The following is a 16,095-nucleotide window of genomic DNA, read 5'->3' as shown; positions in this document are numbered from 1 at the left end:
ATTCTTACAGCCCTTAACCGAACACTTGAATATTTGATTGAATTCGTGAAACGATGCGCGTCAACGCGATGCGTGACCCACCACGTTTGTCTATACGCTTATTGAAGTAATAGTTGAGGTTATGTTGTAATTTGTACGAGCGCATGCGCATGCGCATGTGCTGTAGGCTTACTATGACTTGCCGTGACGTCAACTGGTGGAATGCGCGACTTTGTACGAAAATTGGTCCTCTATTGAGCACACCTTACTCCTTGCACCATGCGTCGGCCTCTCGCCGGAAAGAGTATAGGATCGCAAACCACTTGCGTGTGGTCCACGGTCTTACATTCAGGCCTGAGAACTCGTAGGGTGGGGGGTGACTCAAATAGTGTGGCAAAGCGTAGTACTCATTTCCGCCACTTGGACCAGTGCAGCTTTGGGGTAAGCCAATCAAGTTTGAATGGGAAGAGTCAAGAGGTAGCTTTGAACAGCTGTGCTATGACAGAACGTAAAAAATATTTTTAATCAATCAAAAATAAATACAATGCTCATTAAAACCTAATATTTCTCTTTACGAACGAAATACGCGTAGGGTTATAATGAATATTTATTTCATATATGTATACGATCTTTCGCAGTAATAAATATCATTACATTTTCAGATGTAACCATTTTTTTACCGCTCAATTTGTGACAAGAATAGTTATTTTTTATCGTCAAAAAAATTTAAGCTCATTAATTATCAGACAAACTGTGAATCCTAAGCTGGCGTACACGACATTTGAGGCACTAATACATAAATTTATATAGTATCGACTAGTAGTGCAGTGAAAGAGAGTGCTAGTCTCGCACATGGTCAACGCAGGTAAAATCGTATTACCGTTTTTTTTAACAGTACAGTTAATTTTTCTGTTGTAATATTTCGTTTGTAAATTTGTATTTTTCAAAAATTGTTTTATTATGTGAATGTACACCACGACTACGGGGCTCTATGAGGTTATCTGCAACTGCATATGTATATTTACAATACCCTAGTACGACAGCGCACCTTGTGGACAAACGACGAACACAGTTTGGTCACACTCACAGTGACAATCCCCACCACTTAAAAATAGCCGACTTCCCAGACCTGTTTGTAAAACCGTAGTGCGATCAGACGGTTACGAGTTGAACCAGTCAAGCACGTTGTCAGTCCGAAAGATCGCAGCTTCGACAGAAGCAATGCATGGTTTACCATGTTGAATGCTTTGGAGAAGTCCAGAAACACCACCAACGATCACCATGCGATCATCCTACAAGTCCGCAAGTCTACAAGTTATCCACCAAACGCAAGACGGCTGATTGTGTTCCCATGCCCTTACGAGAACCAGTCTGATGTGAATCGAGGTAATTAACGCGCGCTAAATGCACCGCGAGTTGATCATACACTATCCGTTAAAACACTGTAGAAAACGTGCAGGGAAGCGAAATTGGTCTAAAATCTGACGGACCAATGGGATCGCGAACCTTCGTTATAGGTATAATAATTGAGGATTCTCCCCACGGTGGCACCGATACCGTTGTTAGGAGGGAGTTCAGAAAATACACAATCAGCGGCATCAGTAAATCTTTCAGTGTCTTGAAAGCCTCTATCGGAGGGTTATCGGGAGCACATGCACGAGTTGTAATCCCTACCAGCGCCCCGTTGACACATCTGTTCGCGATCGGTGAGAAGGTGAAGGATTCTCTCTACCTCTTGACAGGATTTTGAACTACCGGGTCATGATACTGCAAACCCACGGAGCTAGACACAAAGTGTTCATTATGGTCATCAATCAAAACCCCAGTAGACAAGGCAGCGATAGCTTTTTACAATTGGTAAGACCGATGTTCTTCATCTCATACCAAAAGGATTGCGCACCACCACGAGTATTAAGCCGCTCTTGTATGCCATCATTCTTGGCGGCTGTTAAAGCACGCTTTATGTCTCTACGATAGGTGATATATTTGGCGAAACCTTTCGCACTGCGAGATCTCTTGAAGGACCGATCGCAGTCGTTGTGCTTTTTCATCAGGTGTCTGATATCTAGCGATATCCAAGTCGCAGGTAAACGCCGCAAAGTAAGTTCCTCGACAGGCACGACGCAATCACGTACTTCGTTCATGAGATTATTGCAGACTGATAAACACCCGTTCATGATCCTATCCACAGAAAGCAGCCATGCAAACTGCGAGAAGTCAAGCGTAGACAAGGCAGAAGAGGCAGCATCAAAATCGGCACGATCCACGATCGGTATCGAATATCGCGCGGCTCCTGCCTAGGTGCACCACAGCTGTCGAAAGCATGTATGAGATCGTGCACAGAGAGAAACGGCCGCGACGATTGATCCCTGGATTCCAGGAGATGAATGTTGTTGACAGCACACAAGCATCGAGCCAGGTATCAGAAGTAGCCATGTGATGAGCAGTCTGCGTGGCATGATATCGTAACCCTGCGACGCAAAGAATTCACTGAGATGAACCGACTCCTAACCTGTAGATGACATATCTGCATTGAAGTCACTGAGAACACACGAGAACTTATAGCGAAATTGTTGCCGAACAAGTTCATTCTCAAATATATTGAGATACCAACTTTAGGAGGCCTGTATCCGATCATGAACAAAATCTGTATTCCAGCATCAGCACTGACTTCTATTAGAAGGTATTCGGGATATTCATCTGCTGGAAGAGCAGTGGACGTAGCAACCGTTACAGAGCAAAGCTCCTGGCGTTCGAATAAGGTAACGCCGATCCCATACGGCCCTTGACGATAAACCCTGTGCAGTTTGTAAGATGGCAACATCATATGTACATCCAGTGCCTGGTCATTGCGCCAGGTTTCGAAAACAGCAATCACGTTGTATACATTTAGGGAAAAGTGCGCCGTCTGAAATCACAAACACGAGTTACTTGATTGGTATTATGACGGTACGGCAGTCTGTAGAGTGGTCTGTAGCCAATTTCACATCATCATTGACGACGAGCAACGAAACACAATCAATTCAAAAATTATGAGATGGAAATCGAAAAATGTTTTTATTCTTGTATTTCGTCAAACCTCAATACTTTAATAGTATCTCACAATAAATCGTATTTATGTTGGTTTTCAACTTCAAAGAATAAAAGAATCGTTTTTTGAACAGTCGAGAGGCTTCGCCCTCTGGAATCTTACAATCAGTTGAATTATGAAATGTCGGTATGTGAATATGTGGTGACAACAGTCAAGATCTTGAACATACACTTTGGCAATATCCACTGTTTGATAAAAGAGAACCTTATATATTTAAAATTTTAAAAAACGAAAACTTTATCTGCCTCTTAATTCTCAAACTTTCCTTTCGGAACCGTGTATTGAAATTTGTAAAGCTAATCATTCGTTCCTCAATAAATGTAATTTAAAATTTAAAAAAAACTCACTGTACTCGCAAAATAATCAGTTAAAATAGGGTGTTACGTTTTGGCAAACCCAACCTTACTTTTTCCTCCGAGGAAAAAAGGAGGTCCTCTTCTTTATTGATTGAAATTATTATCTTTTAAGGACAAAGATACTTCACAATAACGTCGGTTCAAGAGCAAATCGTACTTAGAAACCCACACACGTAATAGTATACATAAATGATGCATATACTACAAATACACAAACAGCCCAATTTTGCGTTGATGACAATTCACCTTCGCTCTTCTATTCGCAGCATGATTGGTTCAACTGGTTTGGTTACACCCTCCGATTTTAACTTCACGTCGTCTAACGGCACGATCTTATCTTTTTTTATGATATATCTGCGGAGCATTGTCGCCAGGATTGTCTTCATAGCCATCATGGCGAACCTTAAACCTAAAAGTTTGACGATGATTTTTAGTACAGGATTTGCCTTTGCTGAAATGTTTATCGAATATTATGCAATGTTTCTGAAATATTTCAAATCATGAAAAATTGTATTCCTGAAATATACTTGAAATTTATTATTTAATACTGCTTGTAGTTGCGTTGGTGCAATGTGACTGCATAATATCATCGATTATCAAAATGTGGGTTATAATTTTTCATATTCTTAGTTCCCATTTTGGAGTGTTGAAGTACTGAATATACGATACGCAAACAAATGGACTGACCAATGCAGTTTCTTGGTCCCGCACTAAATGGTATGTAGCAATAAGCATGGCGTTCAGCCACTTCATCAGGCAAAAATCGATCCGGGTTAAACTTGAGTGGATCTGGCCAGAATTCCTTGTTTCTGTGTATGCTCAGGATGTCAATAACAGCCAAACTTCCTTTTGGCAGAGTATATTCACCTTGAAGCATTCAATTTTGAATAAATGACTGAAAACCTTTGCAATAAAAATGTTCAAATTTATATATTTTTTTACTTGCCTATGTCCAAATCGTCAGTTATTGTGCGAGTGATCAACGCTATGATTGGAAGTACACGCATCGTTTCTTTTATCACAAGTTCCAAATACCGCATACGTGGCAAGTCCTCGTATGTCACGATACGCTCATTGGAATCGTAACTTCCATAAATTTCACAAAGTTCAAGGTAAGCTTTCTCCTAATTCACGTGTCATGTAATAACGTTGATAGTGAGACGTCGGTTACACTGATAAAATATCTGTATCATGCGATTGTACACTTGGGGACAATGAATCTGAGAAGGCTAATTTATTACACTATGCAGTTATGTTGGCAACACAGAGAAACCTACAGCGCCACAGTCGGCCGAGCGCGAAACAAACTCAATCTCAATAAACATAACATAACCCATAACCGTCGCATCTAACCTTAAAATACCGCGGGGATAATGACTTGTTGGATTGACACGTATTCTAAGGTTAGATTCGACGGTCATGGGTTATGTTATGCTTATTGAGATTGAGTTTGTTTCGCGCTCGGCCGACTGTGGCGCTGTAGGTTTCTCTGTGTTGCCAACGTAACTGTCCAGTGTACAAAAATTAGCGGTCTCAAATTCACTGTCCCAAAGTGTACATCAGCTGCATCAGTGCCTAATATTATACCTGTATATCCGGATAAGAAGCCAGCATCAACATAACGAAACTGACTGTGTTGGAGGTCGTGTCGCTACCCTGAAATGAATTTTCAATAGTACTTTGTGTCATTTTAAATAGATCAGCTCGATACATATTCGCCAAAAGCAACATTGCATAAAGGTAGAAAATTTCTAAGGTTTTGAATATTTCCGAGAAATTATGAAATTACGTTCAACACAGCAGTGAAAATTTTCAAAGTTTGGAACATTTGCGAGATTGTGCGTAATATTACAGAAATATTGTAGCGATATAAATTTGCTATATTGGAATATTTCAACCGAAATCCAAACATCAAAACATTCTTGCAATACTGCTGCAATAAATATTGCATACTTGGTGTCGAATTCTTAGTTAAATACTTCTACATACGGCAGCAATCATTGTGTCAACTTCTTCACGAAGTTCCGAATCCGAGAATTTCATCTTATCGTCTGTTAACTGCATCAACAAATCCAAGAAGGCCTTTCTTTCAGATGGCGAATCACCTGCAGATGAAGATCATAGACAAATTGAACTTCCGTTAATATTTTAGTCCACTATCACGACATGGTTATTATTTTGATGTTGTTAATATTATTATCATTATTTCTTTTTAGATTATTATTATTATTATTGGTAACATTATTTTGTTTAATATCCCTTGGGGATTACCTTTGCGTACGTCGCACGTTTTGAATAATTTTCGATACCTCATTCATTACTATATCCTTACATCGTGAGAGTGTAGCATATAATTGGCCGTAACAGAATTGTTAATTTCGTACTATTAAACAAACCATAATGTATATCTGAACTCCGAATGATATGTGATACAATCTCATGAATTTTCAAAATCAATTTCTTAACCTGGAAGTCCCGAAAATTCAAGTGAATCCAAATATTCAATTGGATAATTTGACCAAACGTCATTGTCGGTTCTGCTTGCTCCTTTGTATTTTTCTTAGTCGATTAATTTTTCAATATATTTTTTATCATTTAATTTGTAAATGTAATTACTATGGCATGCTAGTATGGCACAGTTCGATACATTTTCTGAATCATTGTTAATTGAAATATAGATTTTCTTAAAAAATCATTAGTTTCTCATATCTGTGGTATGATGAATGATTTTAGAACTCATTTCCCAATGCCTAACCAAAAAGATCAAAATTAAGGCAACTCACGAGATCCAAGGACAAATTCACGTTGAGCATCAAGTCAACACCTTCGAAAAAAACTCATTTGGAGATATGCATCAAGTATTATTCATAATCAGGGTTACCAGAGGTTCTTTATATAAACTGATGTAAATAAGAAATTGCTCATTTGAAGTAAATTTTGATTTGTTTAACAATCCTTCACTGAAGTCAATAAAAACGATCTTTACGCTACGACACTGAACTATTCTGTCAGCAAAGTCAATCGCCTACTTACTTTCGGTATCTTCACCGTATTTGACTGCAGTCTTTTTAGCATTCCGATTCAGCAAAGCTTTCCTCTTCCTCTGAATTACCTACAAAAAAATTGTGAAAGCACTAGATGAATTTAAAAACAAGAATTAGACAAGTTGTCAAGTCCAGTATCTGGAGAAACTTGATTCAAATTTATTGCAGACACAACATAAATATCTGGTTTACTCACGTTGCTAGTAAAATTATGCATGGTTTTTATGTGCTTATTTTGTTCTTTCCCCGTTTGCGTGCGATTGAAAATCGCTGGCGGGTGCAACCAAATGCTGAATGCTCGCCGGTAGATGATTTTGAGCGATCTGAAGAATGATGTCGCCACATTAAAACCTCTTAAAAAATTAAACGTAAGTCGCATAAAATTTGGATACCAACTTTTCTACTGCTTCCACGTAACTGGAATGGTTATTAACTTGAGCTCCTACACTCACACCCATTGCAGTTTCTGAAGTGAAAGTAGAAAGAGGTAAGCAATCCAAACCTTGGAAATATCTCCAGCTTAAAACGTACCGCAAATTATGTCCAAGGTGCACATTGACACGTAATCGAAAACGAGGAATTCCTCCCCGTTTAATTCAGTTTCCATTTTCCTCACCATCACGTTTGATTGGACTGCGAATACAGTCACAAACGACTCCAGAATTCTCAAATTGAAAGTTGGTCCGATCAACTTTCGACGCACACGCCATATTTCACCTAAAAATCGGTAATGCGGAATCGATCATGGCGGTGAAAAATTTACGAGTTGACGTTAATATAGACAAATAACTTACCAGGTGCAGTGAACAAGCCATTTCCCAACCATGGTTGAAAAAATTCGAAAAATCTTGTCTTCTCGATCGCCTTCTCGCTCCACAGAACTGTCTACAAAATACATCACATTTCAGTGCTCATTCGCTTCAATATTTGGGGTGAAGGAATTATTACCTTTATGTCCTCGGGTCGAGATAAAATGATCAACAATTCAGACCCAAGCCAGACGCGATAAGGCGAAGGATACGCCCGCGATAATTCGGTGAATTTGTTCAAGATATCTGAAACCGCAGTGGAGGAAACAAATATTATAGGAGAAGTTGAATGAATTTTTTTGCTGAAATAAAGAATGGCCGACTACACAAAATTTTACCTTTAATATTTCCAAAAACTTACAGCATTTTCCACAAACGTGCTGCAAAATTTTGTGACTTTTTTGACACACGCAGTCGCTTGAGGTAATTCATTATTACGGAAAGTAATCCTCGTAAAAAAATTGGCGTAATTAATTGACCATTTTGTAACATGTAAATTGCGTAAATATACACAAGTTGTTTGGTTTTCAACACTGAATCATCATCCTCATCACAATTGCTTACTAGATCACCTCTTCCATCCGCCCGGAACACCGAGAAATTATTAACTCATCTTCTATGAATTGCCAGCCACTTTTATTAATCAAATATTGCTCACAACACGATGAAGTCGATAATATAAACAACGATAAATGAACTTAAAGGGGGAACCTGCTTTAGAGGCTTCAAAAAATCGGTTTTTTCGAGGATATTTTTGGGAAGGAGAGAAATATCCGATTAAAACGAAACCTCCAGGGTTTATTGTTATGTATTTCAACAGTCTTTTCGAATTTTTTCATTAGGATACATGTCATATTATGCCTGGTAAAAGTGCAGGGCGCAATTTCCATCTGAAACAAAGAAACCAAAAAAATGTTCACTTCTCAATAGTATAGCTTCTAGTTAAACCAAGAAAATTCCACAAAAAGTGAAAAGTTCAACAATTTTTCGCAAATTAAAAAAAAAATTCATTTTTCTTGGGAAAAGAATTCACTTTAGATTGTTTAAAAAGTGGGTTAATCTTAACTTTCTTAAGGTTTTTTAGGTTCGACTAGAAGAGAATTTCATCCCGAGTACAATGCAATTTGTCTCGATTCGATAGGACGTTTAGTTTTTTCCCTATATTTCCCGCCAATTAGGAAAAAGCGTAAAAATGAAAAACGGAGAAATCGTGCGTCAAAGTTTTCGTACATAAAAAATCGTAATTTTCTTGAACTTACCGCATTAATATGCTAATCAGCGATTCCTGGTCCATAGAGTTGCCCTTCAGACTCTTCAAAAAACTGGTTCAAAACTTCAAAAAAGTGGTTCAGACTTTTCAAAAAACTGGTTGAAAACTTCAAAAAACCGCTCGTATACCTGCTCGACGCTTGCTCACTATTTCTTCTGTAACTCCGAAAATATTTCGAATTTGCGTCTGAAATTTTAGGGACACATTCTTGGATAGTTTGGGAAGACATTTATGCAAAAAAAAAAAACGATTTTTTGAAGCCTCTAAAGCAGGCTCCCCCCTTAAATGATCAACGGACTGTATTCAAAATACATTAACGCTAGAAGAATCTTGTGAATTCTGATTATTCCTCAGTACACTTTGATTATTTTCAGGAAATTCAAATATTTACCGAGATCCGATGAAGAATTTATATATAAGTTTTCAGACACCTTAAATCACAGAAGTTTTTACCAAAAAATTCAGGTACCTAAATGTTTCAATTTTCAGCTTACGGTAATCATTTTTTTTTTTTAACAAAAACATAGAGTAATGTATCCGAAATAATTCATGTCACTATCGTGTATCTACAATATTTTTAACTTTGTCAAGTGACGCTGCTACAACGTTTCTAAAATATGCAGAAAGTTAACGCTGCTAAAATCACGTATGAGAACCCCTGGCGCTCTCCACAATTTTCAAAACACCAATTCGGGACGTTGGGCGTTCGAGACTAATTCACGTTTAGAATATTTTCAAAATATAGACGGTCGTGACAATGCTCGTTTGGTAATTTAGCGCTGTCGTGCAATTGATTGTCCGTCACTTACTTTGATTGGACCCGCTGCAAGTAAGCCAATAAACAAGAGATTCAAGACAAACGACATAGTTACCGGTTTACCATGAAATACTGTAAGTATCACATGGTTCATATAATGAATGCAGGAAACTCGTTTACTGATTGTATATGATCAAGTTCTACTTACAGGATCTCTGTCAGTCATCACTCAAAATAAAAAAAAAAATATGACGCAATATATATTTTATGAAAAAAAAGTCTGATCTTTGCGAATGTAAAATCCATAGTACGGTAGATCCTCAAGATGTAACAAACGAAACCTTTGTGTGACATTTTGAATGATTTACATAAAAAGAATACTCAAAAAACGAATTAATAATACATATAAAATAATAAACGTTTTAAAGCTTGTCGTCAAATTTTCTAACTAAAATAAAAATCGGATTATATAATTGAATTGGTAGATATAAGTACTGCATACATCTCGAAAAATTACGACTGAATTTTACTTACAGTTATAAAGATAGTTTGATCGTTTAATAATGATTCATGCACGTAAGTATTCTGCAGTTTACTATAAACAAAATTCTGAAAATAAAGCTAGACTTACTTTCAGTATTTCCGGCGAAGTACAGCGCATTGCCCAAAATCGGTAGAACTATGGATGGCCCAGAGAATTTCCAAGCTTTTTGATAAAAGGGCAGTCGCCTCATGTGGTAAATGAACCAGTAGACAATTCCACCGAGAAACGCAGAGGCAACGATGTTGTAAAGTAGGCACATTTTGTATCGCGTGTAGCTGACATCGATAAAACAGAAAAAACGTAGCAATGTTTCTGAAAATGTAGCGTGCTACGTAGAAATTATACGTGTTTATTTTTTTTTTTTTTTGTAACCGCAACGTAAGTCAACAAAATTTGACAACCAAAAAAGTGATCCGCAGGATAATATAAACCAGGCATCAATCCCAATAAAAATAACTTGTCTTCAAACCTAACGTAAAATTTTTTTACTCATGATAAAGCCGTAAACATGTTATGAATCGTATCATAAAAAGTTACAGACCAACTATGGTGGAAAAAAACTGTTCGTATCAAAAAACGTGTTTGGAATTGGCACTGAGACCTGGACACAAGTTTGAAAAAGTTGCGCACATTCCTGTTTAAGCGTTTAGCGCAACCGGTTATGTCCGTCCCGAGTTAAAGTCCCTTCCCAGAGACCATGCAACTGATGCAACGTTTCTTTTTCTGTATAATATATATTCTGGTAGATAAATCACTCAAAAAAAGAGTTCCCATTTTCTCTTGAAGCGGGATGAAAAAATTCAATTGCTGCTTTACGTCATTCTTAAGGCCTGCGAATCCCCCATTGACAATTTGTCACACAATTTTTGTTGATCATAATCAAGTTTAAGCAATCATATGTAAATATTGTAACGAACTAGGCGTTACAGAATAAAATTAACAACTGTTTGGGAGCTTATGAAGCGAATTAACAGGCAGCGAAATAGAAATGTGGGAAAAATGATTTTACTGGGACGTCTGTGTTTTTAAGTCTGAAACAAGACCTTTTCTACAATGATATTGGTTGTCGCAGCAGCCGTATTCATTTTGTGACATATGAAAGCTTATACGTCTTTTATCTATGACAACGACTAGATCAGAAGGGGGCCAAAACGCGTCATTTCACCTTTTGTAACAATATAATAAAGAAGTATAGAACATACACTTTAATTTACAGAGTTATAGGAATTGAAGAACTAGACGTATATTGCGTTTATCAAAGCAGAAATTTCACGTTAAAACATGCAGTTTTTAAAAATCTGTCGTTATTTCAGTATCACTCAACACTCGTCCATCACTAATTATATTGATTGTAAGGTAAGTGTACCAGTTATTGACCTCGTTCCATTTAGTGATCTTTTTTTGTTGTATCTACTTGATGCTCAGTTTTAAAATGACCAAAAATGGTTTTTTAGCGTCTAACCCTCTAGCAATCGGTTTTAGTCACCGAGAAATTCACAATTTGTGCCATGAATTTATAATATTGGAAAATAAAAGGGTCAATAACTGGGTCTAAGCGTGTCAATAACTGGTACACTTACTTTAAGACGTCTATAATGTAACTTTAGTCCCTGATGAAGACGCGAAGGGCTTCGCACAGCGCAAGACTCTGTCCAACTGGTTTCAGATCCTTTGCCTCTCGACTTAGCGATGGAGGACGAAAGAAGTGGGGATACGAATCCAGAACCGTGCCTGCTTTGAAGGGAAGGGCGAATTTCCCCATAGAATTCAACGCGTATTTCAATTCTTCTCCATTCGCGATATGAATTTCCTCTTCGTGCATGTCACTGTCACATTACGGTTACGACGTTATGAAATACATACCTAAAGTGCATAATTTTATGGTACACACATCTGCGAATGTGTGTGGAATTCTACTCGAAGTTTAGTTTATTGGTCTTCTAGCTTCTTAATCAGAAACCGACAGCCTAATAGGAAGATTGACCAATAAAAAGCCTTTTTATTGTAATAATTTCTTGTTCGTTAAACTTTTTTTACAGGTTGGTTTGCATATTAGATACAAAATATGAAATCTTCCCGCATCTCCATACCGGGCTTCATGTTGATCGATATACGTCGTCTTTTAACGCTAGAAGCTTGAAATGGATTTATTTAAAATAGTGCGCATGCGCCAACTTTAATTCACCGCGCTATTCGAAAATGGGGCATTTTACGCACGCTGCGTAAGCTTTGAGAATCGAATTTTTCAAGCATCACTTCTTCGCGCTTTCTTGTTAGTTATATTACCTATATTAACATCAATAAACGGTATAATCTATCTAAAATCAAGACTTGTACGAGTAAATATTGTTCACTCCTTATATTAGTTTCTCACCAAAAAATATTTTCTCAATTCATATACTACATTTTTAATATTTTATATTTATACACTGCTAATGGCTTGCTGAAACGAATCGATCGAATAAATATTGAAAAACGAACACCGAAATCTAAGCCTAATCATCAACAGATATTTAAAAGAGAATATACAAATATAATATATTTCGAACGTATTATCAACCTGTCAATTATTCTTTCACTGGTAATCGAATTTTTGCAACGTGAAATACTTGTTAATTTTTTAACTCTTCTTTATTTCAAGCGAGTTCGCACAGCACGTAAATCACCCAAATAACTAATAGATTACATCATCAAACGGCATAAGCAATAATTTGTAATAAATTCTTGTAAAAATTGCTTCGTTCATAAGTGCTACAAATCGAAAGCCACTGTCGTCAGAAAAACTCAGTGACAATCTTGTAAACCTCACGACTCTTATTGTAGGAAATGTCTAATTTCACTCTGTCGCGGTTTGCGCTCCATGAATTTTCTTTCTCTCGGTCAAGTCCGTCGTTGAATTCCACGCAAAGATCAAAATTAACCTAATCACGTTCTCTCCTTGATTCGTAGTTTGATTGGATCAGCCACCTTCAGTATCACATCCGATTTCAACTTGATATCGGCTATTGGTGTGATTTTATCTTTCTTGATGATATATCTGCGAAGAATCGTTGCTAAAACAGTCTTCATTTCCATCATAGCGAATCTCGAACCTGAAATTTGCGAACAATCAATTCCAGCTGCAGCTGATCGCGATGGCATTAAGCTGAGGGACACACAACTCATCGATTTATGTATACATCAGTTTTTAACATTCCACGATTTTAAAGATTTCATACATGTTAATAGGTTTCGTGCAATTTCAGACAATATTGAAAGATTCGACGAAATTTCAATATATTTCTCAAGATCTCAATAAAGTTCAAGCATTCAAAATAATTGCATAAAATTTCATTCGTGCTAGGTATCAAATTTCACAGGTTTCACAGGCCTTCTATGTGAATCAAACGCTTGTAATCAGTTTGAATTTTGCCATTTTAATATCAATGTATACAATTTCCAAGTGAATTCTACTCACCTATGCAATTTCGTGGCCCTGCACTGAACGGAAGATAAACGCAAGAATGTCGTTTGGCGATTTCTTGAGGCAAAAATCGGTCCGGATCAAACACGAACGGGTCAGGCCAGAATTCTTCGCTCCTATGCATTTTTATAATGTCTATACCGACTATGCTTCCTTTCGGTAATGTGTATTCACCTTAAAAATCGATTTCATATACATTAACGAACGAATCGGAGATGAGCTTTGCAAAAATTTTTTTGTCCTACGTAAGCGTAAAACGAGATTTGACACCCGCAAAACGGACCGTAAAATCCTATTTATTCCCGGGTTCATCAAATATCCGGACATATTTCCCGCAAATAATTCTTGCAGTTTTCTCTATTTCTTTTTGTATTAATCGCTGACAGTTTGGAAGGGGAGTGGGGGGGGGGCAGTGGTTGAAATTCAAAAAGTTGGCAAAACCGGCCATATGTATTTTTATAAACTTTCAATGATATTCTAGCTTTCAAACTGATAAAATGATCACATTTACGCATGAATAATAGTATATTATGTAACAAGGGAATAAAGTCGACTTTTACTCCTGTGTTACATGTAGGACTTTATTTCTGTCTCTGGCCGCAATGTTTATTTGAAAACTAGGACCTTTAAATTGGTCTCATATATTCCGCAAATGCGTTTTAGGGAAAAAATATGACACTTTCGTCTCGCTTTTGGGATCAAAAAAGTTAACTTTATGGTTGTGTCTGGAATAAAAGGATTATAATGATTTTTAATAAAAAATTATGAAAGTATTCTACAAAATCGTAACATTTCGATGAATAAAGTTGAAATTTATTACATTCCTTGAAATTTTATCAAAGAATGAATGACCCATTAGAATAGATATTGATATTACATGATTTTGCAATATTCAATGAGACGTTCTCTTTATTTAACAACATATCAGATAGATGCGTTTTTGTTTTAAGACCTCGGTGAGCTTTGCCCCCTACACCCCTAACAGGGCCCGGCAACCTTGGACCCGCTTCCTCCAGACAGTTCTTGTCGATACTAATTGTATAAATTTTTGAGAATCTATTTTTCCATTATTAGTCCTACGTTCTCAATTTTACACCCAATATTGCGAAAGATATATCGAGTCCCTATTATCAGGTCAATAATGTGGTCAGAATTGAGTCGGAAATAAAGTCTTACATGTAACTCAAGAATAAAAGTCGATTATTCCATTGGGTGATTAATGCCCTGGCTTCGCTCGGGTAGTAAACCCGCCCGCGGGAATAATCTCCAACTTTATTCCCTTGTTACATAATGTACCATTTACGCTTACGTAGGTCTAAAAATATTGTTAGCATGACGAGCCAAACGATTTACACCCTCGTGCGATCACGCCGAGCATTCGAATGTAAATCGTCAGGCCCCAGTTACGAAAACTACTGTTGACAAAATGTTCCTACCGACATCAAAATCTTCCGTAACTGCTCGGGACACCGCAGCAGCAATTGGAAATACGCGCATCGTTTCCTTTATCACACGCTCCAAGTATCCCATACGTGACAAATCCTCGTGGGTCACGCAGCGCTCTTCGACTTTGCTACTTCCGTATATTTCCTCGAGTTCGCGGTAAGCTTTTTCCTTAATACGGATCATATGTATCAATAGTCAGAGTGTGTCGACTTTTGTTCATCGTTTAATTGAAAATTAACAGAGTAGCATGACACACCTGCACATCCGGATGAGAAGCCAGCATCAACAAGACCGAACAGATCATATTCGACGTTGTGTCGTGTCCCTGAAAAATCACCGAAATGACAAGTTATGTTTTTCGAAAATTTTTAACTCCGTTGAGAAAAACTCAACCCAAAGACAATCTTTTACTTTTTGATCATGCGATCCCTTTTCTGTTTTCTTCTTTTATTTTCCTCTTTAAAATGTGAACATGACCTAGAAGAATCGAAGTCAACGAAATCGTTCAATAACTCAAACTCCGTTCTCCCGAGTTTGCATATTTTTACCTACCGCAACAATCATCGTGTCTACTTCTTCACGTAATTCTTGATCGGTGAATTTCATCTGGTTATCAGTCAACTCCATTAGCAGATCCAAATAAGCTTTTTTTCGGGGTGGCAGTGAATCGTCTAGGGAATCAATATTTATTGTATATTGATGCGAATAGTATTACATTCCGTCAACTATCGAAGAAATGTTTTTCTCTTATTGCAATATTTCAAAGAAGCTACATTTCGACGAATTCTAAATCCTGCATGAAAAATATTTTTGACGATCACCCCTTGCAGATGTAACTAAAATTAATAATAATATTGAATCGCGCAGGAATTCTTGAATTAACAAAATAGATTTTGCTGGAGTCCAATCACTTGAATCTAGGCTCCCTTATTTGTTCCACATACGATAACTTCGATACAACAATTTTGATTTAGTTAGTTTGGCCAAATGATTAAGTCAAGCAAATTCCTTGATTCAACAAAAGCCTTTCTTGTTGCGATTGAGTGAAGTATTGATTAGCGTGAACCTTTTGATGTGTTTCCGAAATTGAGTCAACTAAATATCATCTCATTTGAAGTTTATGTACCTATTGTTCCTCCAAGTCACATGTCCGTTAACAGAAACAATTAGGAACTTTAAATTAAATAAGTACATGAATTTAGCCAACAAAAAATTTACATCGATTGAATGCCATAATTTGTTGATCTAACCGGAGCTTGTTCGGCGTAACTGGATGAATCAGTTGCACTAATTTGTTTACTAAAATAAATATCACATGCTTTGAAACAAGTAGAGA

The 16,095-nt window shown here is 37.1% G+C and overlaps 1 protein-coding gene across 1 annotated transcript in view; it reads right to left on the bottom strand.

The window, feature by feature from the left end:
* Positions 1-916: 916 nt before the first annotated feature.
* LOC124296916 (uncharacterized) overlaps positions 917-16,095 on the bottom strand; it is a 37,373-nt gene continuing 22,194 nt past the window's right edge. Inside the window, exons 25-43 of the mRNA XM_046747349.1 lie at positions 15,312-15,430; positions 15,016-15,084; positions 14,750-14,927; positions 13,308-13,487; positions 12,777-12,942; positions 11,488-11,676; positions 9,938-10,125; positions 7,419-7,525; positions 7,265-7,355; positions 7,002-7,187; positions 6,867-6,936; positions 6,667-6,793; positions 6,460-6,538; positions 5,416-5,531; positions 5,014-5,082; positions 4,373-4,550; positions 4,114-4,293; positions 3,673-3,835; positions 917-2,450 (exon numbers count right to left, since the gene is read on the bottom strand). Of these exons, the coding sequence (XP_046603305.1) occupies positions 2,402-2,450; positions 3,673-3,835; positions 4,114-4,293; positions 4,373-4,550; positions 5,014-5,082; positions 5,416-5,531; positions 6,460-6,538; positions 6,667-6,793; positions 6,867-6,936; positions 7,002-7,187; positions 7,265-7,355; positions 7,419-7,525; positions 9,938-10,125; positions 11,488-11,676; positions 12,777-12,942; positions 13,308-13,487; positions 14,750-14,927; positions 15,016-15,084; positions 15,312-15,430 (2,504 nt within the window). The 3' untranslated portion in view covers positions 917-2,401. The remainder of the gene's footprint in view (positions 2,451-3,672; positions 3,836-4,113; positions 4,294-4,372; positions 4,551-5,013; positions 5,083-5,415; positions 5,532-6,459; positions 6,539-6,666; positions 6,794-6,866; positions 6,937-7,001; positions 7,188-7,264; positions 7,356-7,418; positions 7,526-9,937; positions 10,126-11,487; positions 11,677-12,776; positions 12,943-13,307; positions 13,488-14,749; positions 14,928-15,015; positions 15,085-15,311; positions 15,431-16,095) is intronic.

The sequence above is a fragment of the Neodiprion virginianus genome, chromosome 2 (genome assembly GCF_021901495.1).
Source record: "Neodiprion virginianus isolate iyNeoVirg1 chromosome 2, iyNeoVirg1.1, whole genome shotgun sequence".
Classification (NCBI taxonomy): domain Eukaryota; kingdom Metazoa; phylum Arthropoda; class Insecta; order Hymenoptera; family Diprionidae; genus Neodiprion; species Neodiprion virginianus.
The sequence above is the reverse complement of the archived record's forward strand: the minus strand, read 5'-3'. Positions and strand labels throughout refer to the sequence as shown.